Source organism: Ricinus communis, chromosome 3 (assembly GCF_019578655.1).
Source record: "Ricinus communis isolate WT05 ecotype wild-type chromosome 3, ASM1957865v1, whole genome shotgun sequence".
NCBI classification, from domain to species: domain Eukaryota; kingdom Viridiplantae; phylum Streptophyta; class Magnoliopsida; order Malpighiales; family Euphorbiaceae; genus Ricinus; species Ricinus communis.
In genome coordinates, this window is record NC_063258.1 from 27,441,254 (window position 1) to 27,467,867 (window position 26,614).

The 26,614-nt window shown below is 35.3% G+C and overlaps 6 protein-coding genes across 17 annotated transcripts; 4 read left to right on the forward strand and 2 right to left on the reverse strand.

The window, feature by feature from the left end:
* The first annotated feature begins 2,384 nt into the window (after window positions 1-2,384).
* LOC8272790 (sugar transport protein 14) lies at window positions 2,385-4,437 on the forward strand. The gene is made up of 3 exons (XM_002535064.4): window positions 2,385-2,762; window positions 2,867-3,189; window positions 3,300-4,437. The coding sequence occupies exons 1-3, from the start codon at window positions 2,621-2,623 to the stop codon at window positions 4,362-4,364; spliced, it is 1,530 nt and encodes a 509-aa protein (XP_002535110.1). The 5' UTR covers window positions 2,385-2,620; the 3' UTR covers window positions 4,365-4,437.
* Window positions 4,438-4,529: 92 nt separating this feature from the next.
* On the reverse strand, window positions 4,530-7,302 carry LOC8272791 (CRS2-associated factor 1, chloroplastic). Its single transcript, XM_002535063.4, has 4 exons — window positions 6,355-7,302; window positions 6,031-6,256; window positions 5,808-5,935; window positions 4,530-5,693 (listed from the first exon to the last, which is right to left on the reverse strand). The coding sequence occupies exons 1-4, from the start codon at window positions 7,300-7,302 to the stop codon at window positions 4,749-4,751; spliced, it is 2,247 nt and encodes a 748-aa protein (XP_002535109.2). The 3' UTR covers window positions 4,530-4,748.
* Window positions 7,303-7,413: 111 nt separating this feature from the next.
* Window positions 7,414-11,411, forward strand: LOC8272792 (probable glycosyltransferase At3g07620). Of its 4 annotated transcripts, none has more exons than XM_048371703.1 (6): window positions 7,414-7,552; window positions 7,741-7,843; window positions 7,917-8,627; window positions 8,710-8,840; window positions 9,589-9,937; window positions 10,449-11,411. In XM_048371703.1, exons 3-6 carry the CDS (start codon window positions 7,980-7,982, stop codon window positions 11,115-11,117), a joined length of 1,797 nt encoding a protein of 598 aa, XP_048227660.1. In that variant the 5' UTR covers window positions 7,414-7,552; window positions 7,741-7,843; window positions 7,917-7,979; the 3' UTR covers window positions 11,118-11,411. The 4 variants fall into 4 exon arrangements, with proteins under 4 accessions (XP_048227660.1, XP_048227661.1, XP_048227658.1 ...); XM_048371704.1 differs by having other exon boundaries at window positions 7,741-7,817; XM_048371701.1 differs by having other exon boundaries at window positions 7,741-8,627.
* Window positions 11,412-13,502: 2,091 nt separating this feature from the next.
* On the forward strand, window positions 13,503-16,917 carry LOC8268314 (probable glycosyltransferase At5g03795). Its single transcript, XM_025156494.1, has 5 exons — window positions 13,503-14,384; window positions 14,472-14,602; window positions 15,536-15,884; window positions 16,545-16,771; window positions 16,863-16,917. Exons 1-5 carry the CDS (start codon window positions 13,503-13,505, stop codon window positions 16,915-16,917), a joined length of 1,644 nt encoding a protein of 547 aa, XP_025012262.1.
* Window positions 16,918-16,930: 13 nt separating this feature from the next.
* Window positions 16,931-17,171, reverse strand: LOC112533964. Its single transcript, XM_025156485.2, is given in 2 exon segments — window positions 16,931-17,053; window positions 17,055-17,171. Coding segments are annotated over 2 exon segments (240 nt in total).
* Window positions 17,172-18,002: 831 nt separating this feature from the next.
* On the forward strand, window positions 18,003-24,790 carry LOC8268313. 9 transcript variants are annotated; one of them, XM_048372195.1, is made up of 12 exons: window positions 18,003-18,387; window positions 18,524-18,569; window positions 19,234-19,290; window positions 19,404-19,472; window positions 19,853-19,985; window positions 20,184-20,448; window positions 20,981-21,085; window positions 21,594-21,722; window positions 22,963-23,012; window positions 23,117-23,214; window positions 23,372-23,656; window positions 24,009-24,790. In XM_048372195.1, the coding sequence occupies exons 3-12, from the start codon at window positions 19,243-19,245 to the stop codon at window positions 24,531-24,533; spliced, it is 1,707 nt and encodes a 568-aa protein (XP_048228152.1). In that variant the 5' UTR covers window positions 18,003-18,387; window positions 18,524-18,569; window positions 19,234-19,242; the 3' UTR covers window positions 24,534-24,790. The 9 variants fall into 9 exon arrangements, with proteins under 9 accessions (XP_048228152.1, XP_048228151.1, XP_048228148.1 ...); XM_048372191.1 differs by having other exon boundaries at window positions 18,005-18,387; window positions 20,181-20,448; XM_048372192.1 differs by having other exon boundaries at window positions 18,005-18,278; window positions 20,181-20,448.
* The last annotated feature ends 1,824 nt before the right edge of the window (window positions 24,791-26,614 follow it).

A 26,614-nucleotide genomic window follows, 5' to 3' on the forward strand; every position in this document is an offset into this window, starting at 1 on the left:
GTAGTTACTGAAATTATATGGTTTATGCCATTTTCTAAGCAAATCAGGGTTATGGAATTAGGATATTTGTATACACTGGAAATATGTATGCAAAGGTTGGTATAATATGTTATAATTTATATTTGCATGATACTTAGGTTTGAATCAATTTGTATATAAGTGTAATTATTGTGGTTTTTCATTGTTTAGATGCCAAGTGATAAGAGGGCCAAATATGTTAATAGAACTAGGGCAACAACTGCAGCAGGAAGGTCTACTGCCTCAACAACTCATATACAACAAAGCAAAACTCTTATGTAACTCAACCACCAAATACCCAGAGTTCATAGACATCAGTTGTTTATAAGTCAACTGCCACATAATCAGCAACACCAAAACAAGTGAAGAACTCTGTCAAGTTAAAAGGAAAAAGCAAGAAGACCTAAATGGTTGTTTTAGTTACTAAAAGTATTGTTAGTTAGTTTAGTTCTTAGGATCTTTTTTGTGGCTGAATATTGCGTTAAGTAAGTTGATTATTAGTATATTTTATGGTATAAATTTGCCTTAAGTGCCAGTTGTGTTTTTACTTAGTGTTTTACGACATACAATTGCTTATGGCATACTTTTGCCTAAGCAAATACTTTTTGCCTACCAATTGCTTCAGCAGGTAATTGTAAAACACAATGATTTATATCAATTTAGCTTCTATTTATAAACAGACTTTTCCAGCTTGCAATTGCTTAAGCAGTTTTTGCTTTATATATCGTAGTCATTTATGATATTGCAATTCCAAACTAAGGTAAAAAGAGCAAACAATGTGTAGAATGTTCAATTCATTCACATAATACAGACAATACACACATGGTATTGCAATTCCAAACTAAAAAAAAAAAGAGCAAATAATGTATAGAATGTCCAATTCATTCACATAATACAGACAATAGATATATAGTATTGCAATTCCATACTAAGGCAAAAGGAGCAAATAATGTGTAGAATTTTCAATTCATTCAATAATACAGACTAATTGTAATTTCAAGGATTTAGGTACATAGACGTATTTTGGCTAATTTTCAATTTTTGTACCAAAATAATGAAAAAAGACTCTAAAACTAATATTATAACTATTATCATAAACTTAATGTCCTTTGAATCTTTTTTCCAGATTTCAGATGCAACTTTTTATTTTCTTCAACTATCAATTACTTCTTCTCCTTCAATCTTCTAATTATTCCTTTTCTTTTTCTGGTGATCTTATCTTCAAATTCTATTATTTTCGCTTCCATTACTTTTTGCTCAGCTTCTTTTCTCATCAACAGCTCTTCTTTTGTATCAAGCTTAGTGTATAGCATCTCAAACATTTTCTTTTTTATCTCTAATCGAGCTCTTTGGATCAAACTATTGAAATGCGTTGCAAGTTTACTCCTTCCAGAAAGGATAATGAAGAAACCTTCTATTTTGGTTTTTTCTTGTCATAGATATGTAGAAACGCAATTAGACTTTATGCTTCGGGCAACATATATCTCTTTTTATTGCTAAATTCCCAGATATTTCGCCGGAGGAATTCATGTGGAGATTTTTTATGCTTTATTGACGAAAGAAAGAAACATGTAAAAAGAAAAGAGAGTTTTGTGGTAGGCAAAGATAGAATTAGACTTCTTCAATTTAGAGTTCTAGTTAAAATGAAAAGAAAAATGGATTATGTGTGGTTAGTTAACTTGGGTGAGTTAGTTGATGTAGCTGAAGTGGAATTGGACCATACTCTTTAATCTACAAAGATATTATGTGTCTCACATGTCAATTTTCATGTCACCCAATTTTAACCCAAATGTTAATTTAACCAAAATTTCACTCATTAGGCCAATTTATGGATAAATTGATAATTTTATAAGATTTGGCCAAAATAACAAATTTACGCAAAGGATTGAAATTTTATGGCTATGACACCAATAAATTTTCATTTTATCTATATCTATGTAACTGTATTTTTTTGTATATTACTTTTTTTTAACTGCAAATCACATATAACCGTTCATATCTATAGGGTTTTGGTGGTTGAAAAGGTAATTTTTTAATATTTTTTATGTATTTATTAAATAAAAATTATAAACTTTTAATCTTAATTTACATAAAAGTTTTCTTAAGAAATTTATATAAAAATATTTTAGTATAAAAATTACATATTAATATATTTTGTATAAATTTAATCTAATTTTTTTAATTTTTATTCAATAAATATATGAAGGTATTGAAAAGTGATACTCTAGAATTCACCATTTGTTTTAATTAACAAACTATTGAAAACAATTTTGATTAAGGTCAAAATTAACTTAATCAATTAATTAGATTAGCTCAAAGTCTTGCTTATATAGATCTGTTCGGCAATATTATCTTTGTATTACCAATTGACTCGTTCTTGAGATGTTGGATATATGTGGTGCTTAATTTGGTCAATACAAAATGATTCTTTTTTGCTGTCTCATAATCTATATAAACTGTAAACATATATGGTAGGGCATTTCCGCATTTATAACTGCCTATAATTTATGAACTACATACTGATTTGCAAGTATATCACTTTACTCTTTATTTTCTTTGGATACGTTTGATTCTGAGCGGCCATTACACGAATCTTGAAGCCATGGCTGGTGGTGGATTTACAGATACAGGAAATATTAAAAGGGCTCATCTTTATGAGTATAAGATAACTAGTTATTTCGTTTTTGCTTGTGTTATTGCAGCTTCAGGAGGATCTCTTTTTGGTTATGATCTTGGTGTTTCAGGTAAAGTTTTCTTTTGTTTTTTCCCCTTTCCTTTTGGGTTATAAAGCTTAGTTTTGATGTAGTAGGGTAAACTTGATTCTGAATGACCCTTATGCTATTTTCAGGCGGAGTTACTTCCATGGATGATTTCTTGAAGGAATTCTTTCCTACCGTTTTCGAAAAAAAGCATGCACATCTCCACGAAACAGATTACTGTAAATATGATAACCAAATCCTTACACTCTTTAGTTCGTCCCTGTACTTTGCTGCCCTTTTTGCTACATTTGGAGCATCAGTTGTAACCAGAACGAGAGGCCGGAGAGCTAGCATCCTTGTCGGATCGGTTAGCTTCTTTATTGGAGCAATCGTCAATGCTTTTGCAAAGAACATAGCAATGCTTATCATAGGGCGATGTTTACTGGGTGGTGGAATTGGATTTGGCAACCAGGTAAGCACAATCCTCCAAGTCCATAGTTTTTTTCTTTTCTTCTTTTAAATATGTTTCCTTCCATTTTCTGTCTTTTTAATCTAAGCATATTCTTGTTGTAAATGGTACAGGCTGTTCCTCTGTATCTTTCAGAAATGGCTCCTGCAAAAATTAGAGGAGCAGTTAACCAACTCTTTCAACTAACAACATGTTTGGGGATCTTGGTTGCAAACTTTATAAATTACGGAACTGAAAAGATTCATCCATGGGGATGGAGATTATCTCTAGGTTTAGCTGCTCTTCCTGCTACCATAATGTTCGTTGGTGGACTTTTCCTTCCCGAGACACCCAATAGTCTTATTGAACAAGGCAAGTTAGAAGAAGGAAGAAGAATTTTGGAGAAAGTTAGAGGTACCACACAAGTTGATGCTGAGTTTGATGATCTTGTCGATGCAAGTAATGCAGCAAGAGCCATTAAACATCCATTTAAAAATCTTCTTAAACGAAAGAATCGTCCCCAGTTGGTAATTGGGGCTTTGGGAATTCCTGCATTCCAACAGCTAACTGGCAATAACTCTATATTATTCTATGCTCCTGTCATATTTCAGAGTTTGGGCTTCAGCAATGGCGCATCTTTGTATTCAGCCGTGATAACCAATTCAGCACTAGTTGTTGGAGCACTTATTTCCATGAGTTTTGTCGATAAATTTGGTAGAAGAGCTTTCTTTCTGGAAGCTGGAGCTGAGATGTTCTTTATAATGGTAGCAGTTGGTATAACTTTGGCCTTGGAGTTTGGAGAGGGGAAACCAATCGCAAAAGGAACTGGCATCTTCCTTGTGATTATCATTTGCTTGTTCGTCTTGGCTTATGGACGGTCTTGGGGTCCCCTTGGATGGCTCGTCCCGAGCGAGATCTTCCCGTTGGAGACGAGGTCAGCAGGCCAGAGTGTTGTGGTCTGTGTTAACATGATCTTCACTGCTTTGGTAGCCCAATGCTTCCTTGTGTCGCTTTGTCACCTTAAATATGGAATTTTCTTGCTGTTCGCCGCTTTGATTCTTGTCATGAGTGCCTTTATTTTCTTCCTCCTGCCTGAAACAAAGCAAGTGCCGATCGAGGAGATGCATCTTCTCTGGCAAAATCACTGGTTCTGGGGAAAAATAGTGGGAGTTGAAGGGAAACTGAGATCACAAGTCTGAGATCTTAAATTGCTGAATTTTTATGAATTACTTTCTTATGTAATTTGATATATATACATTGTGCATTTTTTTTTGAGCTGTGCGATGCCATGAATGATGCTTCACATTTTTTCTGCTCAAACATAATTAAAATTTCAGTCATTTGAGATATATACATGGTCAATATGAACAATCAAAACACCATGCACCCGATTATCAGCATTTACAACCAAGAAGTTGCCATTGTTATCATCAACACAAATACATAATTAGTAAAACCATCCTAATCAAACGGAGACTAACAAAACTGAACGGAAAATTGGAAATTCCAAAAACAAAATGATTATACTAGCAGCAGCTTTATGTAAGACAATGGTACAGGATAAAAAGAAAAGTAGAAAAGAGTTAGCGGTATGCTAGTAGTTTAGCAAGTTCATCTACTCCTAGTCTTCCCAGTCTTGCTGAATTGAGATTTTGTTGTTCCCTGGATTTTTTCTTTCTTTGAGGCTTAGAACTTTTGTTCTCACTTCCCATTGTCTGGGAAACATTCGTTTCTAAATACTCAAGGTTTAAAAATTCTTTAGGTTCAGAATCCTTGCTTTCTTGCTTCTCAGACTTTCTAATGGATGCCTTCTTGGATCGATGTCTAAACACAGGACCAGGTGGAGCAGACTTGGCAAAGGCAACTGCTCTTTGATAAACAATATCAGCATCCAAATCGGCATCAACCAAGATAAGTGCACTCCCACTCTCAACAGCTTGTTTCCACAATAGCAAAACTCTATCTGCATAAGACACACTCAAGTTTGCTGGTTTATTAACATCATCTGAGCATTCTATTGACACATCATGGAGCTCCTTTTTGCTCCCAACACTTTCTAACACAGTTTCAGATGACACTGACATAGCTACTGGCATTTCATTAGCAGAGTCCATGTTATTAACTACTGATTCACTACCAACGGCATTATTGATAACTTCAGACTCGCTGACAGCTGAACTGCTTCCACTTTCTGTCATTGGATTAATTTCAGACATCTCTACTGTGGTTGAGCTAGCACCGATAGCTACAGATGTCCCATCTAATATGGATGGATGCTCTGCTTGCTCATCCATACTACCCACTGGGATTGTGCTCATATCTGGCTTACTGAGACCATCCTCATGTGAGACTATTTCCATTATTTGGTCTTCCAAAACCGATGCAATAGAAGTTGCACTATTAACATCAGATCCAATGGCTTCCACACTATCATTTACCGGTTTTATCATAGATGATTTCCAATCCCTTCCCCTCCACATAAGTATGTGCTCATGTTCAAATGAGATTAGCAAACATGGCACAAGTTCCTGCATTTGAAGAATAATATTGTAACAAATTGATCAAATAAACACCATAGCAGCCAACCAAACAAAGATTTGTGTTTCAAAAAAAGAGAAATGAAAAAAACTATGATAACAGACCTTGAGTTTAGCACCAACTTTCCTGTAGTCACTACCATTAACCCCTTGACAATCAATTCTAACCAATTCACATTCTTCAAAAGCCTCTCTAACCTCTTTTACAAGATTACAGTACACACCATTTTTCGCTGCACCACATATAACATTATAAATAAGTCTATCCACAGATCAGACTGCCAAAACATTTTCTATTCACATAACCTAAAGAGTAAATGCAGCCTACCTAATTTGCATATTGGTATCAATTTCCGCCCCTTCCTGCGCATTTCACTTGCTTCTTCCAGTGTCAAACCCTCAGGAGCCCGTTTAATCAACCTCGGGTACACAGGTGTAACAGGTTTCCACAACATAAGAGGAAATCGGGGTCGAGTTCTATAATTATAGTTTCTACCTCGAAAAAGATACACAACCCCTCCTTTCCTGTAAATGACCTTTCCTCCAGTTCTTTCCTGCGATCATAAATCGCAAATTCAAACAAACAAAGCATAAAATTATCTTGACTAATCAATCATTCATCGTTCAAATTCAAACAAAACAAAAACACTACCTCTAATTGCTGGCAGACATTATCCATATCAACTGTACATACTCCCATACATTTGATTTTACACACTCTTCTCCGCTTCCAATGCGCATGTATATTATCCAACATATTATGTGTCAATCCATCTCTACCCATATTTAACTGGCGCCTTGTCTTCAAGCACCCTTCAATCAAAATCTTAACCTCCTCTGTTGTTAACGGTTCTCCTAATATCTCTTCTCTTGAATACACATACCTAGGACCCGCACCAGGAAGAAACGGGCCTGGTTTCTGAACCGGTTTCACGCCTTTCTTATCCGGTGGTGGCAACTTAAAAGAGTCAAATTCTCTCAACTTCTTTTTACTCGGCGGCAGCGGGGCTCTCCCGGTCCACGGCCTGCCCATCGTGGTGGGCCCGAAGGGCGAAAACGGCGCTTCCCGTAATTTAATCGGCTTGGCTTTAGGCGTCTCGGTGTAGCTGTATTTAAACTCAAATGGCGCGCCGTCAACGACAAAAGAGAGACCGTCTTCGCTGAGTTTGACATCCGCGTTTCGATCGATTGGTTTTTCTGGCAGGGGCTTTTTGGTGATTTTAGAGATTGAGCGAAATGCCGGGTGGTGTGAGGTTGGGGATTCGGGTTTGGAGTATTTGGATTTTCTACCCGGGATTGAAGGAGCTGAAGGAGAGGATGGTGTGCCTATGGATTTGCTTTTAAAATTTTCGTTGGATGTGGCAGAGTCGTAATTATCGATAATATTAGCAGCGGAGTTGAATCGTCGGTTACGGCGGATATCTTCTTCTATTTCTTTCTGAGCGCGGCGGCGGTCGTTGAATTCCCTAGCGTTGGCGTTGTTCCACCGCGAGAAGTGTATATCGCTTGGCGGACGATGGTGTTGGGTTTGAGATAGTAGATTAGGGTTTAATGGTGGTGAAAAAACTGGAAATTGAACTGGAAAGAATTTTAGCGCCATAATAACTGAAATAGAGTATCGCTTCACTAAGACGTAGAAAGAGCTCTGGCAGAGATTTTTCTAAAAAAAGAAAAAAAATATTTTCAAGGAGGCATACGTCGTCGTTTTGGTTACTAAAGTAAATAAAACGAGGAAAATGAATGAATAGAATGAACTGAACTGTGAAGCAATCAGCAGCTGAGACTAAGTAACCGACAGGGGTAAAAGAGGTCCGCATGCTCCTTGGGGTGATCCTGGAAACCCATTATAGGTAAATTACTATGCAGCAAGTAAACAATTTTGCTATTTGGGCATATCTGCTCAGTCTTTGAGGGATTGTTGATAGTTTAACTTTAAAATGAGTTTTTGATTTCGTGATACTTTTTACTTTTGATCTTGTGCATGCTTTTTTTACTTTTTCTGTTTCAAAAGATGGGCTTATTTGAGTTCATACATCAGGGTCAGAGTTCCGATGGACGTATATCCTTGAGCCCCCCGCATTTTGCTTGAATAATTGGTGATAATACTCTTATGAGATGAGTATCCCTGCTCTACTCCAGAGGTTATTTCTTGTTGAAATGAGAAGGTTTTTTATGGTTATCAGCTTGGTTATTATTATTGGTGCTCTTTTTCAGGGTTTTTCACTTCCCTATAAGAAAACGTTTTCCCTCTCACCAGCTGATGAGGGTTCTATCGTAATGTTGATCAGCAATGCCACTTTCTCAAATAATTTAGAACCAAGGCCAATCATTGTGTATAATGCTATAGCAAATCATACTCATTCCTTTGATTTGGATAAAGAAGTTGAAGATGAGAATGAAACAAAAGGCGCAGATATGGACTCTGATTTGTCATCAGATGAAAATGAACATAGTGAGCTCACACTGAAGGTGGATGCAATTATTGGCAAGAGTTCAATGATGGAACATGATGCGGGTGTGGATGACACTTCTCTTCAAGTAACTGCTAGAGAAGTTAGACATGTTAACCCGGAGCAGGCTGAAAAAATGGATAGTATGGAAGGAGCCACTGCTTTAACAGTTGGAGGGGTTCAAAATGGAGCTGTTATTATGCCAGTTGAATTACCAGGAATTCCTGCAAAGAACAGGGAAAACATGGATACCGAATCAAGAATTTCTACTTCATGCTTTCCTGCCAATGTAACTTTTGCAAATGATGTAACAAGCCTAGCAGAAATAAAGCCCAGAAATACTGTTTCAATCACCTTGAACAAGAAGGCTTCTAGAAAAAGTATTTCCACTTCAAATAGGCAGGAGACACACCCGACATCAATATCCCAGATGAATTCACTGTTGCTTCAGAGTTTTGTTTCATCTCATAATGTGGTGAGCCTTTTTTATGATTATGAACTGTAGTGCATGGGTATTATTTGATGGAATTTTCACTTATTCCTTACATTGGTGACAGAAGCCCCAGTGGGCTTCAGCATGTGATCGCCAACTTCTATCTGCAAAATTGAAGATACAGAATGCTCCTAATATAAGGAGTTCCCAAGGACTTCATGCTTCTGCTTTTCGAAATGTTTCCATGTTTAAAAGGTAACCCTCTTTAAGCGTTAATTGTTTTAGAAACTTTTGCACTTTTAACTCTGTACATTCTTTACTCACCTGGCATGCAAAACTCAGCAAGACATCTGGTAAAACTGCAGTAGATGAAGAATAAACGGAAATATTCCTAGTTTTTGTCTTTTCTGTTATAGAAGCCTGTGGCATGTGTACTGGATTATACAAAGTTTATTGCTACTAACTAATGTTGTTTGTTTCCATTTTTTTTTTATGGAAATGTTGTTTGTTTCCATAGTGAACAATAGTTGGGCATATGATGTATTTTACTTAGATTTTTAAAGAACCAAGTTGATTTACATGGAATCCACCGATTAAATTCAGAGCATTGTAACCATAATGACTTGAAGGATGTACCGCAAAAGCTTTTGGTTCATTAATATGCACTCATCTAAAATTTACTAATACCATGTGTCTGATTGGTTCACCGATTGGCATTATTAAAAATCAAACCAATAACGATCTTGGGTTTGAGTTACAATTGTAAGCTAACTGAATTGATAACTTTTGAGAACAAAAGCATTATGAATATGAAGAATCCAATATGTTCTGATCTCAGGACCTTACTTGTCAATTACAAGATTTAGGTTGCACTCAATGCCCACTGAATAACAGAATAAGACACCATATGAATCCTCCTAAATGATTCTGCTATGGTTTTCTCCACTTCAGAATTGCCTCTTATGATTTTGGGCTAAAGGTTTTTCTTTTTATGTCTTTGCAGGAGTTATGAGTTGATGGAACGCTTGCTGAAAGTTTACGTATATAAGGAAGGTGAAAAGCCCATATTTCATCAGTCTAAGATGAGGGGAATATATGCATCAGAAGGATGGTTTATGAAACATATAGAAGGAAACAAAAAGTTTTTAGTGAAGGACCCTAGAAAAGCTCACTTATTCTTCTTGCCATTTAGTCCTCAAATGTTAAGGACTGTGATATTTGGACAGAAACTTCAGAGCCAGAAGGACCTTGAAGAATATTTGAAGAACTATGTGGATTTAGTTGCACGAAAGTATAGTTTCTGGAATAGAACAGGAGGAACAGATCATTTTCTTGTTGGCTGTCATGACTGGGTATGCTTACTGATTCTGTGCATCTTTTAAATTTGATTCTTATCATTCTTGAAGTGATTATGATTATATGAACAGAAATAGCTTTTTTTTTTTTGTTTTTTGTATTTGTTTATTCACCTTAAACGTTGTCTGAGGAGGTGTGCATGTGTGCATGGCCATGAAGTCCAAATGTTAGTAAATTAACATGCAAGCCTTATGCCACCTTCCATGGTTTGTTTGTGTTAAAAGTTGTATTTATCCCACATCACGTGGTTACTGGGCTGTTATAGTGTATATAAATGGATTGGCCACCCTCTTCCTTTTTAGTAATATTTTCCTTTTAGATTATAGTGCTAGGATATTTTCATTAAATGTCCCAATTGGTCGAGACATCTGAATTATTATGGTTTTGGAGAAAATAGGATACCAATGAGTTTTGTTAAATTATGCTTTCATTCGCCAGGTATTCCTGTGGTATGCTATGTTTATTAATTTTTAATAGCGGCTAATTTGATGCCATTTGGAATTTCAGGCATCTCGTATCACTAGGAAGTATATGCAAAACTGCATCAGAGTTCTCTGTAATGCCAATGTTGCTAAGGGATTTAAAATAGGGAAGGATACGACTCTTCCAGTTACATACATACGTTCTGCTGAGAACCCTCTTAAAGATGTTGGAGGAAAACATCCTTCAGAAAGGTATACTCTAGCCTTTTTTGCAGGAGGTATGCATGGTTATCTGCGACCAATCCTGGTGCAGTTCTGGGAGAATAAAGAATCTGACATGAAAATCTTTGGTCCCATGCCCCGTGATATTGAAGGGAAAAGATTATACAGGGAGTACATGAAGAGTAGCAAGTATTGCATATGTGCTAGGGGCTATGAAGTTCACACTCCTCGTATAGTTGAAGCCATTTTATACGAGTGTGTCCCAGTCATCATATCAGATAATTATGTGCCCCCATTTTTTGAGGTTTTGAACTGGGAGGCATTTTCTGTATTTGTGCAAGAGAAAGATATTCCAAATTTGAGGAGCATTCTGCTCTCAATCCCTGAAGAGAAGTACCTTGAGATGCAGTTAAGAGTTAAGATGGTACAACAGCATTTTCTTTGGCACAAAAACCCTGTGAAGTATGATCTATTTCATATGATCCTTCATTCTGTTTGGCACAACAGAATCTTTCAGATGAAAAACAGATGAAAATGTAAAAACTTTATATGACCCAGCACTGGGAAAAAGCTGAAAAGTTGCAGAAATCACATGACAGTCGACTCTTAATTAGCGATTCATGTGGTGGCATTTGAAATAAACCTGGTGGATATGGTTGAAGCTCAAAGAGCTAACCACCATCTGCTAATTTTAGCTTTAATAGTAACTATAAATCCAAGAGCAGATGCTGAAGATTGAAAGAACTAGGTGTGTTTCCCTTTTCTATTTTGGTGATTAAATTTTGTTTCTTCTTCTAACAAAGTCATTTCTTATGTGTTTCGGATAGATCATTGATATCTATTCCATTCCATGTACATACACCACATTAACATAAACTCTGAATGCAGAGATTTGAGTGTTTTTCATGGTGCAACAGGTGATATATATATATAGAATTTGAGAAGGGATCTTTTTAAAGAAGAGCATATTCTAGTAAAATTTTTGCAGTGATACTCTATATATGAATAATCTTTATACAGTAATAAAAAATTACGGTTTCAATTTTAACCGGTTATAAATAGAAATAAGCTTTCTAGTGTGATAAATTATAAAATTTTTAAGTTCTTATTTAAAAAAAAAAAATTATATAATAATGTTTGTATATATAATTTTTAATATGTCATTTTTTATTTTACTGTAGTTTTGTTTTATTTTATCAAATCTTATTTGTATAAAATATTTATTTATTTTATTTTTTATTTTTATTATTTCATCAATAAGATTAAGTATTAAATTTTAAAAAAAATTTAGTATTTAAATCTTCATTAAATTATAATATTTTCATAGTCATAAATTTTATTTAATCTCTAGAATTATAAAAAGATTTTACTGTATTAATTTATAATATTTTAATTATTCAAGAAAAAAATAAAATAATAAGAAGAGCAAACAAGAAGTACAAACATGCATTTCAATTTTGAACTTTAGACTACTATTCTCTCTCCCCAAACTCCTATAACACAATCCCCTAAACTAATTGCTAATTCTATCAAAAGTTGAATGTTGAACGATTTTGTTAGTTTACTGTGGTGTGCTTGAAATTGTTGTTTTTCCTATTTAATATATTACTCTTTTTTATTTTTTATATACTATTATTTTAAAACTTACTTTTAGTAAAAGTATTAATTTATCTATTTTTGTAAAAATAATATTATTTTTAAGATTTAAAAAGTAAAATAAAATAAAAATTAAGATTTCTAACTTCAATCCATAAAATGCTGTGTAATTTTCCTGCTTAGCTAACCTCTGGGTGGCTCTTGATGGTTTTTTTTTATTATATAATTGGATTGCGTATGTTTTAGGTTAAATAATGGTATCTGGTATGTTTGTTGAAGGAAAAAATAAATAAATTTGCAGCCCAATATCATTTTCCTGCTTTGGGTGATTCTCAATGTTTTCATTTTTCAATTGGATTGCGTATGTTTTAAGTTAAATAACGGTATCTGGTATGTTTGTCAAAGAAAAGAAAACTTGTAGCCATTTTCAAACTCCAGTATCATGTATGTATCTGTAACCTGATATTCTTATTTATTTGTTTGTTTTTCTAAACTGATATTCTTATATATATCTCTCTTTAAATAATTTATATCAAATAAAGATTTTACTAAAAGTATAATTTGGATAATATAAGGAATGAACCCAATTATCTCCGACCCGAAATGCTTTTGCAATTTGCTAAATGGGTCTGGTCATGATCATAACGGCGGTCTTTCTTCTTAAAATCAACATGTCCGTTCATCAGCACTTAAAACGGCTACGTCTTCGGCTTTCTTTAATAAATTCTTGGCAGAACCCACAGCGTCACCATCGAGTGTCCCACTGTCCATCTCTCTCTTTCTCTCAGTATCAAACCCAACCAAACGAAAAAAGCCAAAATGTGACAAATCTGTAAAATAAATACAATAATGACAATCATTCTTTAATCAATCTCTTTATTTTATAGAAATAAATAAGTCGGGTAAAAGACTCTCACTTTTCTTCAGAAAGAAAATAATCAAATAAAATTAAATCAAGTACTGTTCATGTGAATTTCTTTAATGGAATTGAATTGATGAATGACAAGTTTATAGTATTTGTCACTTTTGCAAGCTAATAAAGCTCACGACTTTACTTTTCTTCTTCCTCTTCTGCAAGTTACACGGGTTAGGTTTATCCAAAGTCTCTAATTTTACCCTTTCTCTATATGTTTGGCAATTGAATTGTGAAACTGCTGCAAGTACACTTCTTTTTATTTATTTATTTATTTATTGTTTTGTATTAATTTGCAATCTGTTGATTTAAATTTTTGTGGGTTATGGTAATTATGCAGTTATTTCCAGTGATGAGAAGGTGACACCTTTGCAGTATACTTTGTAGTTGGTGCTTCTGTTTTATGGTATGGAGTTGAGGTTTCAGTTTCATAAACTTTGCCAGATTGAAACCAGGAAATGGCTTCTTGTTGTTGGAGCAGTGGCTGTTACTCATATTCTGTTTCAATTTCTATTGCTTCCTTATGGAAATGCTCTCAGGTCATTATTGCCCAATAGTAGTGACCCAATTTATGATAAAAGTAGCTTTCCAATTATACAATCTTCCACTAAATCTGTGATGGTTAGGAATCCTCTTACCGTTGATACTTCCAGCTTGAGTAAAGATTCCATGCTTGTAAAAGATGCTGGCTTGGTTGGTGGCAGTGGAGATTTAAAGAGAAACAGAGAAGACACGGTGAATGGTTTTGTGTCTGATGATGAAGAGTTGGACAATCCTATTGAGCTTGCAGTGGATAATGATGGTTTTGTTTCTGATGAAGAGGATCTGGACAATACTATTGAATTTGTTGTGGATAGAAATGTCGATGATGATTTCCCAGATAGTAATGGGACTTCTACACTGCAAATCATCAAAATTCAAGAAAGTATTTCTTCTAGTTTGGAATCGATCACTGAAGCTGAACGTGACAATGAAATTTTGATAAGCAATATTGTAAGTGGAGACACAACTCTTCCACAGAAAGAGTTAGGGCATGCGAATATTAGTTTTAAATCACCTCCAGCAGTAGCTCAGGCATTAGCTTTGCCAATAAATGTCACTAATTTGAGATCATCTGGAAATTCCTCTCTTGGTTCTGCTATACTGAAAAATTCTTTTGCAACTTCAAAAAATGTTTCTGCAAAACCAGTGAAGAAAAAGATGAGGTGTGACATGCCTCCAAAATCAATAACATTGATACATGAGATGAACCAAATATTAGTGCGACATCGTCGATCTTCACGTGCAACGGTATCAGTTCTTGTGTAATTAATTGACCGTTTCAATTTGTGCTGTGTTTAGAGTAGGAAATCTGACCCATATTATCTCTGCTCATAGAGACCAAGATGGTCCTCCCAGCGTGACCGGGAGATTTTGGCTGCAAGGATGCAGATTGAAAATGCTCCTCATGCAGTAAATGATCAAGATCTTTATGCTCCTCTGTTTCGAAATATTTCCAAGTTTAAAAGGTAAGCTAAATTAAGTGCAAGTACTTGGATTAATTACAAGCTTTTAATCTGTACAACTTTACCCTCAATTTTCTGTCCCATCATCCAATCTGAAGTTAGACAAAACATTGATAAGCTGCTATAACAATTTTATAGTGTTCAGTTCATGAGACTATATTCTAGGGTATAGTAAAAGTCAAAGTAACTAAGCCTTTAAACCAAGTCTGTATGGTTGCATTTATAGGAACCGTCTTTGGCTGCACTTTTCTTGGCCAAATTTTATTGGCCAACTGGCAGGTCTAGATGCATTGAATATTGAGTTCTTCAACTTATGCTTTTCCAACTGAGCATGAGGTATGATGCGGACTGCTGAGTTCTTGTAGAGTTATCAACTTATCATGTCAGGGTTGGGGCTGGACTTGGATAATAGTTTGTTATGAGTCAGCCAGTGATGTGACCTGGTCTAACAACTCTAAATTTTAAATTTGGTGATTCACAACTGGAACTGGAGAACTGCATGAATTTCTTTTTCCTGAAATTTTGCATCTGTTCTTGTATGGCATGTTATGCTTGGGAATCAACCAATCACACTGATACTGAGCTCCAGTGGTCATCAGACATAAAATTCTCCTGGTGATCATGCAATCTATAGAGGGATTGCTCTTAGATATTCTTATGCTACTGCATTCAGCCTGAAAAAGAAATGACAAAGTAGAGCAGATTGCAACCTCTTAAAACTTCATGCACTATTATCTCAATATATTATATATTTGGATTGTGTTTCTGAAGTTTGTGTACTAAATACTTGTGTTTGGAACTTACGTCTAGTTCTCTGAATGCTTTAATATCTTTGTTTCCATATGTGCCTTAATGGTCAAAAAATGAAGTTGAAGAACTGCTGATAAAGCTTGCTGACAATGTGTAATTTCGAATTTCACTTTGCTCATTTCTCAGGAGTTATGAACTCATGGAGCGTACACTAAAGGTGTATATCTATAAGGACGGAAAGAAACCTATCTTTCACCTACCAATTATGAAGGGATTGTATGCCTCAGAAGGATGGTTTATGAAACTGATGCAGGGAAACAAACATTTTCTTGTAAAAGACCCTCGAAGGGCCCACTTGTTTTACATGCCATTTAGTTCACGAATGCTGGAGTACACCCTTTATGTGCGTAACTCTCATAATAGGACAAACCTACGCCAATATTTGAAGGACTACTCGGAGAAAATTGCAGCAAAATATCCTTTCTGGAACAGAACTGATGGAGCAGATCATTTTCTTGTAGCTTGCCATGATTGGGTATGCTCTCCATTCATCCTATCTATCTTTTCTTTACTGTTAATGTTTATGAAGCAGAGTCTTGTGCCAAGTTAGTGATTTAGAGAGTTCAAAAGTGATGTAATTCCAGATGCTAAAGGTCCCCTAGAAGACATCCTAGTGGTGAAAGCTTGAGATCTCGATCCTACTGGGTTTGAGGTCATGCGGTGGCGGGATTGGTGGAAGGATATCTTTCCTTATCATGTAGCTCAAAATGGATGTAAAAGAAACAAAAATAACGACAGATACTCCTTAATTGACACGCATCATGTTATGGCATGCCACTGATACATAATGCCCTGACGTTATTTTGATCATTTCGATGAAAATATCAATGGGGTTTTCTATAAAATCCAGATGTCCATTGCAAAATGACTAAAAAATATTTTTGAAGCAGCATGTTGTGGCTCCACTTGATTGTTTTTCCCTGCTCTGATATATATATAAATATATTATATATATATATATATATATATATATATATATGTACACACACACACACACACATGTACATTAAAATATATTAAAGCATAGTCATTGTTGCAGGTTGAGTGTGGCCATGTATGCATTCGTGATTCTTATCATCACTTTTTCATTTACTTCTGGCTAGTTAGTTATGCATCATGCTTGACAACATTACAGGCCCCTTATGAAACAAGGCACCACATGGAACATTGCATCAAAGCCCTCTGCAATGCTGATGTCACCGCAGGATTCAAAATAGGGAGGGATATCTCCCTTCCTGAAACATACGTCCGGTCAGCCAGAAATCCTCTCAGAGATCTTGGAGGAAAGCCGCCTTCTCAGAGGCACATTCTTGCCTTCTATGCTGGAAGTATGCATGGCTATCTGCGACCAATCTTGTTAAAGTATTGGAAAGACAAAGACCCTTCAATGAAGATTTTTGGCCCAATGCCTCCTGGTGTTGCAAGCAAAATGAATTACATTCAGCATATGAAGAGTAGCAAGTACTGTATCTGCCCCAAGGGTTATGAGGTCAACAGCCCCAGAGTAGTTGAAGCCATCTTTTATGAATGCGTACCTGTAATTATATCTGACAATTTTGTGCCACCATTTTTTGAAGTCTTCAACTGGGGAGCATTCTCATTAATCCTTGCTGAGAAGGACATTCCGAACCTAAAAGAAATATTACTTTCAATACCAGAGGAGAAATATCTCGAAATGCAGCTTGGGGTCAGGAAGGTTCAAAAGCATTTCCTGTGGCATCCTAGTCCGATGAAGTATGATCTCTTTTACATGACCCTTCATGCCATTTGGTACAATAGAGTTTATCAGATAAAACCAAGATAAGAATGTCAGTAAGCAAGCAATCAGGAAATTGAGAACAGAGGTGGAAATGAAAATGATACAACGTGTGTTTGAAGAAACGTCCCACCTTATTTCCTGTCGAGCTGCAGAGAGTCTTCCTTGTTAAGTTTGAGAAGTAACATGCAAAGCCCAACAGTTTCACTGTATATAGTTTATCAACTATTTTGCTCTTGTAAAAGAATTTTGAAATTGTAGGGTTTATTTGGTAATACAAGCTTGCAAATGTTTCTCCATAGTTTAAACAGTTTGATTTGGAGCAATATGCTGTATTCTGCTTATTGATTTTGCCACTGGGATTTGTTTGCTGAGAATCTTGTCATTAATTTTTGAATGAGCTTGGCATAGTTTTACATTACAAGATAATAAAAACACAGCTTATTGGTAAAGCTAAGAAATAAAAAAACTTACCTGGTGGAGGGCTGGGCTAAACTAGGACTGAATTTATTTGTCCCAATTTTGGACCTTCTTTGTATATAGATCTTAATTGTACTAATTTTTCTTTCTCATTATACACTGATTTCATGTATTTAAAAGTCAATGCATTTAAACAACAATTTTCAAAAGAGACACAAAAAAAGAAAATCTCTCATTTTCCATTCGACTTCGAAATTTATGCAAAATAAAAGGTTCTTGGATAAGAGCTTGATGGGAAATATCCAGTACCATTGTTGTGTTCTCTTTTTGTCTACACTTGATTACTCACTGAAGAATTGGTCCCAACACGCCACGTGTGTTTTCACTTCTCAATAAAGAGAAAAGAACAAAGTGTTCTCCACGAACATTAGCGGCTGCTATACTATACACTTTGCTTCCACCTTAAACTTCCACACCTAAACTCATCAACTGTTAAAACCCCAATTTTGTCCCCAAATTCACCAAGCAAATAAAACCAATTAGTGTCAATTTCCACCATAAAACCCATGTACAAAAATGTAAAATTGGGCCATAGTTTATTCAAAATTGCAACTTTCAGTAAAGGGCAAGAAGTAAAACTAGAAAAGATTGAAACTTTATCTGTCAAAAGTGGGCCAGAGCAGATTTTGAAGAGTAAGTTTTTTTTATTTTTTTTGGTGGACGAAGAGTAAGTTTAAAGGCAGAACAGGATAGCTATCATCTCTTGCTCCCATCCTCTGTTTCATGACTTTTCTCTGATTCGGTTGCTACTATTCCCAACATATTTATTACCTTTTCTTTTTATTCTTTATTTTGTGCTCTTTTGTTCTTTCTATTTTTCTCCTTTTAAAATGGGTACATTTATATATTTGTTACTTTTTTGCTTCTATAAATTTCAGAGGGTTTTGATTCTAAGGAGTCACCTGTTTCTGAGTTCTCATTTATGTAAGTCGGTCTATCTGGTTCTTTAACTTTGTGGTTCAGTCAATCTGCTTGCTTTTGTTTGACATGCTATGTATAAGAGTTTGTTTATCTGCCTTTCTTTAATGGAGACCTGCGTAGTTAGTTCTAAGTAAAATTTCATGTATTTGGTCAAACTATATTTATCTTTCATTGAGTTTTTGTGAATGTGGAAACGGAAAGTGTTTGTTCTTGAATTTTTGTCCTTTTCTTTTTAAAATGAATAATGAGCTGTTAATAAATTTTGCTTGTCATTGTTGTCAAGCTTGAAGTGAGATCCACATGTTTGAATTCATAGGCTCTCGGGCTTGCCACCCTTTTTGTTTATACTTCAGATAAAGTCAAAAATACTAGAAAGATTGTGCAATTTCCAGCATTAATATAAACCTGGTAACTGAAAATAGTATCATATCTGGCTTATCAATGCTGCAAATATCATAATGATCAATTGCACCACCATGATCCCCACTCAGTAAAGAATTACAATTTCTCGATCAAATTTTTTATTTTTGTGCACCCAAAGAGCGAGTTCCTTTGCCTTTCCTACTATCGCTTAAATGTTTCCCTAGATATCTTTTTTCGTGCCTAGGATGGATAAAACTGATTTCTTTCTCTAAATCATCTTTGTTTCTGCATTATTCCCGGATAGGAACATCTGATGGGAGATCTGTGTATTGATGAAGATATAACTGATATTCCTTCAACAGTGAGTACTCACTTCCATATCATGAATGACCTTTTTTATTACTTTGTTCTTTATGCAATTCTTGATGTAAGGAATGTCTGCTAACTATGTATTCTGTTTTATCATCATGAAAGTCGGACCAGGTTGGGCATGCATCAAGTAAATATTACAATTTAGAAAGACATGATTACCAAGGAAACCAGGTGTTTAGACTAGTCCTAAGCTATTTTATTCAAAGATTTACATACGTTTGTGGTGTGTTTTGTACATTTGCTTCTGCAGTGACATGAACATGAATTCTATTTGTACCTATGGAACTAATAGATGTTAAGCACTTCAAACACTTGGTTAATTTTGTTTGATCCGCTCTTTAGTCAATCATAGCACCATTTGAAGAACTAGTGGTATGAAACAATACTGATGATCTAATCTTTTTGTTGACCTGTGCTAGGGTTTATTGCAGCTAATAGCCTATGAAAGAATTTTTATGTTGTGAACTTGCATTAGGAAATCTAGGGTGTCTTAATTAAGTTTTTATATGAGAGCTCTTTTTTCTAGGTCTAATTATGGATCCTCTTGTCAGGCTCATTCTGATGCTTTGAGTAACACAAATCTTATTGCTGATTCTCTTGAATTCTGCTCATCTATAGATGACATCATCACCCGTCTTGTGACATTGGCTGCTTATTTACCTCACCGTTTTATTTGTTTTGTTGGTAAGTTCATAATTTTGATTCCATTCCTTCATATATGCCATACTATCTTCTGATTTACTACAATTCACTTTTAAGTTGTAAATTGAACCATACTGAACCTCTATACAGTGCTACTTGGGTATATCCTCCATTTAGCTGTAGTATTTCATATATTGAAAACCAGTGCTTGCATTTAAAGATATGTCATTCATGCAGAAGATCTTGTAGTCCAAGATATTGATGGATGTTCAGAAAATGTGGTGACTTGTGCCTCTGTATCACATTCAAGATCTTCTAGTCTCAATATTTATGAATTTGGTGGGGAACATTGCTCGTCATCCTCCAAATATTATATTGATGATACTAGCTCTGGAAACTGTGGAAGAAGAACCTCTAATACCAGGGGAGATCTACTTGTAAATACAAGATGTGAAATTGTGAAAACAAGTAATTGTCATCGAGGTGTCTCCTATATTATTCAAGGGTATTATTCGTTTTCACTGAACTTCTCCATTTTACTAAGATGCAAGGATTCCGTCAGTGCAGATATAGATTAAACTGAGTGTTGTTTATCTAAATTGTAATCTGAAATTCCTTAAAGAAACGCGTAAACTTATCACTAAATGTAATTGAACTGAAGGTTCATTTTTTAACCATCCTTGTATTGCATTCTGTTCCTGTTATGTCTGAATTAGTGTCTTGTAAGCTGGGTCATTCTTAGCTACTTGCTTCCTGCCATCATTTGGATTAGGCTCTGAGATCCACTTTTATTGGTTCCTCAGTAATTTCGACAATTTCTAGTTCAAATTATATGTTTCATGGACATATGTGGCTGTAGATTCTCTGATGCAGGAGTGTTGAACTCAACATAGAATGGAAGATCTGATAATACAATTGCAATCTTATTTCTGCTCTACTATATCTAGATTCTTTTAATGATCCTCCATGTCATATATACATATTCAGTATATTTATTTCTTTACCTTACATGACAAACTCACTTCAACTTGGTATAGGTTGATGCTTCCTTTGTTTGGTTTTCGACTTGCTTGGAGGTTGGCATTGGTCTCCTGGAGATCTTTATTCTATTACATCAGATGCACTCAAGCTCAAGTTCGTAGGTGAGAGAAGATAGTTTCAACTGAAGACGCAGCCAGAAATTTTTTGAAGAGCTAAACTCTGTGTTTTAATTGACCTTTTTCAAAGTATATAGAGAATGTTTTCAAGTTACCAAAATTATTCCATCAAGTTTATGCGCTGATGCTTTATTTTGAGAAGCAATGAACTCTAGTTGATTTCAAATGAATTTTTGTGGCCTTTCTAGAAAAAAGAAAAAAAAAAGAAAAAAAAGAAAAGGGGAACCCGCCCTTTGTATTTTTCATGTGAATAATTTGCAGTCAGGTGAGAAAAAGCTTCCAAGACCACCCTTCAATTTTCATTTTAGTTGAGTGGAGTTGATGAACTCTACATTTCCCTCTTGTAAATTGTTTATTTACACGTTGCTATAGAAGAGTTTGTGAAGTTTCGTTTATCTATTAAGTGTTCGAAATATGGTGGCTCCAATTCTACCATAAATACATGTATATATTTGTTCTCATATGATCCTTGTGCTGATTTTTGCATCTTCAGCATTATATCTCGAGTGCATACAACTTTGCTTGGTTCATCTGATGATATTGGATGGCTGCAATGCACACCAGGAATGGCTCCTGTGGAGGATGGTACAGCCAGATTTTTAGAGCTTCTTGGAAAAATAAGGTACTGATGTATGTAAATAATTTCTTTTCCAGTTTGAAATCTGGAAAAAAGTTTCTGTCACGCTGGAGACATGCCATTGTTGTGGGTTATTTTGATAGCTTTCATGGAAATTGAGTTCCATGAACAAAATGAGTAAGGCTTTTGTTAACATAATGAGAATAATATGGGTTTCCCATAATGTTATGCTAGTCCTTATAAAAAATTGAAGTGATGGCTAATGTCTGAATTGTAATGCATTATGTGGAAAAATTGCACTTTTATGCATCAACACACATTTTCACATCTCTGTTGACCTTAATTTTAATATTGTGTGAGAAGTTTCTGAGACCGAGCTTTACATGATCATAATCCATGGCCTGTAATGTAAGCAATGAAATTATATGCAGAGACCAAGAAATAGTGCGCACTGTGTATATATATAATAATTTGTTAGGCGGCATGGCTGTTGAAATTAAAGTCCCGGGCTTGTTTCATGTCCAAAAGCCAAATTTGTGCTGAGGATTTGCTGACTGAGTGGAAAGAAAAGCATAATTGGGGGATCGGTGTAGTGCGGTCAAGTTGTTCTTTGGTCTCACCTTGCAAACCAGCAGCTATATATGAGATAGGCTCTTGGCATCATGGGGAGCTGAACTGGACAAGGCAATCAATAATTGGCATATTTATAGCTAGCAAGCTGGTTGCAAAGATGTGATTTTTCAATTTTGTTGGTCATTAGTATTCCTGTTTGGCGTGGTATGTGGTGCAATACTACAGTTGAACTTTTTGGAGCTTAAGGCAGATGATTCCAAGCAAGTAGTCTTAGTGATCTCTGTCCTTTTAGCAGTTGATTTAACATCTTATGCTTAGCAAAATTAACCAACTACTCTGCCTCAATAGTTCGATAGCTGAATGATTAAGATAACTGGTATGTTTGACAATGGAAGGAAGTCTTGGGGAATCCTTTTCTTCTTCCTTTCTTTTGTCTCTCCCTTTCCCCCATTTTTGTCTCCTTTTTATTTCTTAATCAATAGATAATTCATATAACTGTATGGTTTATTGTCATACTAACACATTTCTAGTCCTTGGTTATGCCTTCTCAAAAAAAAAAAGGTCTGCCAGTTTAGTCCTAAGAAGCCTCGACTCTAATGTATAGTTGGATTCATCACTGGTCAATTTGTCATTCTTAATTTGCTGCTGTCACTTTTAATTTTAATTTGACTATTTTGTCATACAGTGGTTCTTACTGACTCTTCTTCTTCAGGAATGGAGAGCACGTACTTCCCAACTCATTTGTGTATCTGCTGATACCAGGTAAAGAAAAGATCACTATTCTGATATTGAAGTCAGGTTACTGTTCAATTGGCACTTAGCACAAAACCCACCCAGTATAACGTGAACTTCTCTCACATTGTCAGGCCTTTTTAGTAATCATGGTCCCTTGTATTTTGTGGGAACTAAGAGGTTCTTCTCTAAGATGGGTCTAGCATGTCACATTGCGAAAATCCATAGTGAGGTAATTGATGATTAATATCTAGACTAAGATTGAGCAGGGATTCAATAAGTTGCATGAACAAAAATTTGCACATTCATGTACATCTTCATCAGTCTAATTAGCCTATTTCCTACACCTTCACAAACTTTTGCTATTGCTTCTGGCTGGTTATGTTTAGGCATCAGTGGAGCACAATGCACGTGAACTGAAGCATTACATTGAGGAGCTTTACTGGGGTTCTGGGAAGCGTGTGATGCTACTTGGGCACAGCAAGGGTGGGATTGATGCTGCAGCTGCATTGTCACTGTACTGGTCTGACTTGAAATATAAAGTTGCTGGACTGGCCTTAGTGCAAAGCCCATTTGGTGGATCCCCCATAGCTTCTGATATTCTCCGTGAAGGCCAGATTGCAGACAAAGAAACCCGGAAGATCATGGAGCTTCTAATATGCAAGCTTATTAAGGTATTCCATTCCTAATGCCTAGGTAGTCCACATATTTGCATGGGCATGTGAAATGTCCAAAACAGTGAAATAATATAGTTATCCTGATGTATGTTAGCTATGATTTTCATGCCAAACTCCCTGAGATTTTCTTTTGAATTCATGTGATTCACCTTCTCTATAAGAGTTTATTATTAGGCTTTTCTGCATGTTCCTTTGATTCTAACTTTATTATCTCTCTTCATATATTATGATCAAGCAATGGTGGGTTGGCCAGTGGGGTTTTCCTTGTTTCCTTTTGCTATATCAATTAATCTCGACGACTCAGTTTTGATAAAATAAAATTTGATCTGGTCAAATAAATATTTTCTAGGGTGACATTCGAGCATTGGAAGATCTCACTTACGATAAACGCCGGGAGTTCATCATGAAGCACAAACTCCCTGATCAAATCCCTCTTATTTCATTTCACTCTGAGGCAAGCATTGCTCCAGGTGTCCTTGCTACAATGACGCAAATAGCTCACGCAGAACTTCCTTGGCTTCCCCTTCCAAAACTAGGGGTTGAAGAACCTGATGGTGTTCTTCAAGCAGGATGTCAGGTGCCTGTAATAATACCTTTATCTGCTGCCATGGCTGTGGCTGCACTCCACTTGCAGCTAAGATATGGAGAGAAGAGTGATGGATTAGTGACACGCCGCGATGCTGAAGTTCCAGGTTCAGTTGTTGTTAGACCTGACAGGAAGCTTGATCATGCATGGATGGTCTACTCTTCGGGTAAGAAGAATCCTAATGAGCCTGATTGCAACCAAATGTGCGAGGCTCTTTTGACTATGCTTGTGGAGCTTTGCAAAATTAAGGAAGAAGGTGACGGTAACTACAGGAGTTATTGCGAGTAAAAAGAAAAAAAAAAAAAAAAAGGAAAAAAAGGTCTTGAATATAGAAGCCGGTATTTTTGGACTTTCTACAAGAATATGTGTCGGAAGGAGTAATTTTTATTCACCATTAATGAAGTTTTTCTGCTTCGGCTAGTTATTAGTGCATTGTATTGAAAACCTCAAGTGGCAATTAAATGACAGAAAATTATTGCTACTTGTTACATTCTTCTTTTCTTATTATTCATAATTAATATCAGAATAAAGTTTTCTGCATGATATTTTGCTGGCACTGTTATTTTTTCGCTTGATTTAATGCACTGATTCATAATTTCATGATTGTCACAATTACTAATCGAGTTAAACCTAGCTGCTGCTGTTTCGTTGAATTTTTAAATTAACACCTCTAACTAAAAATTAAAGAAATCTTGTTATCCTCTGGTGTCTTTGAGCTTCCATCAATAAATTTTCAGTTCAGAAAAGGAAAAGAAATAATAATAAGAGATCTTATAAATAGGTCATTTTCCATCAAATATGGAAATTGTGTCGATTAAAGAAGACATAAATAAAAGTATATCAAATCAAATCAAATGGTTAATCTATTATCAATAAGAGTACCAAACTCCATTAATCATTTAGTACTGCTGTTCAGTGGAACCAATTTGACAGAGAGCTCGAAATGTTTTACACAGCTGGTTGTTAATGTATCATCTTCATAAATAATTCCATTAACGGTCCACACCATTTTTCTCATAAATTGCAGCAACTGAGGCCTTCACTCCCATGACTAACTAGCTCTACTATCAAATACTATTATTAATTTCCCCATCAATACTTTCGCAATTTCCATATAAACTCGAATCCAGAAAATTCAATTGGCACATAAATTACTTGTACTCCATTTCAGATTACCAGAAACCAAAAGGACACTTGTGATTAAAAAAATGAAAATCAATAATTAATAAAACCTGAAAAAGGTATTATGACTTGGAAATAAAAGATGGGCATTTTTGCATGTACATATATGTATTCTGCAAGTGCTCTTTTGGGCCTTGGAGAGTTGACATTTAAGAAAAAAGAGCTCCAAAAAGGAAGATATTCATTCATATTCATTGAAGTACTTCTGTGTATCACCATCAAGTAGCTTCTTAATTTTGGGTACATGGTCCCTGTCTAGGGTTGGTGTGTGTACAAAATTGGTGAAGAAGGAAAGGAAAATGGGTTCTGAAAAGAAACTTGTTTGTGGCATAATTGTCAAGTTGTTATGGGGGCCTATTTCCCTTCTTTAATTTCAAAGCCCATAAAAATCATATACCCTATTATCTGAAAATTGAAACTTGAAACCATCATTAAATTTTAGTAGGCCCAAAGTGACCCCAGCCCATTTACTAATTCCCTTAAATTGTTATCTTGATGATGTCCAACTACCCACATGTCACAATCATCTGCATTTATATGCATGAGCATATTTAACACTTGGCTACTTAAAACGAAGGCAGAATTATGCCCAACTGCAGTTCTGTTTCATGGTAATTGAAGCTCATTTTTCTCATTTCTTTCAGAATTAGTTATGCAAGAAATTGCGATTTTCTTTTATTAATCTATTGTGTGTTTGGATTCACAAATTTGGATTTAGAATTTCAGTTTCAAATACTATATTTCAAATATATAATTTATCATCTATAGTTTCAAAAAAAGAAATCCTTTGTTTTGGTAGGAAAAGTAATTTCAAATCTTAAATTACATTTTATTTTCCAAGAAGAAATGGACCAAAAAGAAAACAATGCTATGATAACTATTAATAAACCACATGTACTAGTATTTCTCATGACCATTTAATCAAATTTTTATGACGCATTGTTATTCAGGGACTTAATTGTTCACATAAAATGAATAAATGCACGGCTCATAATTATTGCATTGGATGAGACCGCCATAAAGTCACAAATGTGAGATAGAAATTTTGGATAAATATAATTAGAAACTCGGCGGTCCTCTCCCTCACAATCACATGTAACTACTACCGGACGTTTACTGTCCGAAGAAGATAAAAGAGGACGTTGTATTTGCTGTGATATTTGGATTCTTCCGCCAGCCAGAAGAAG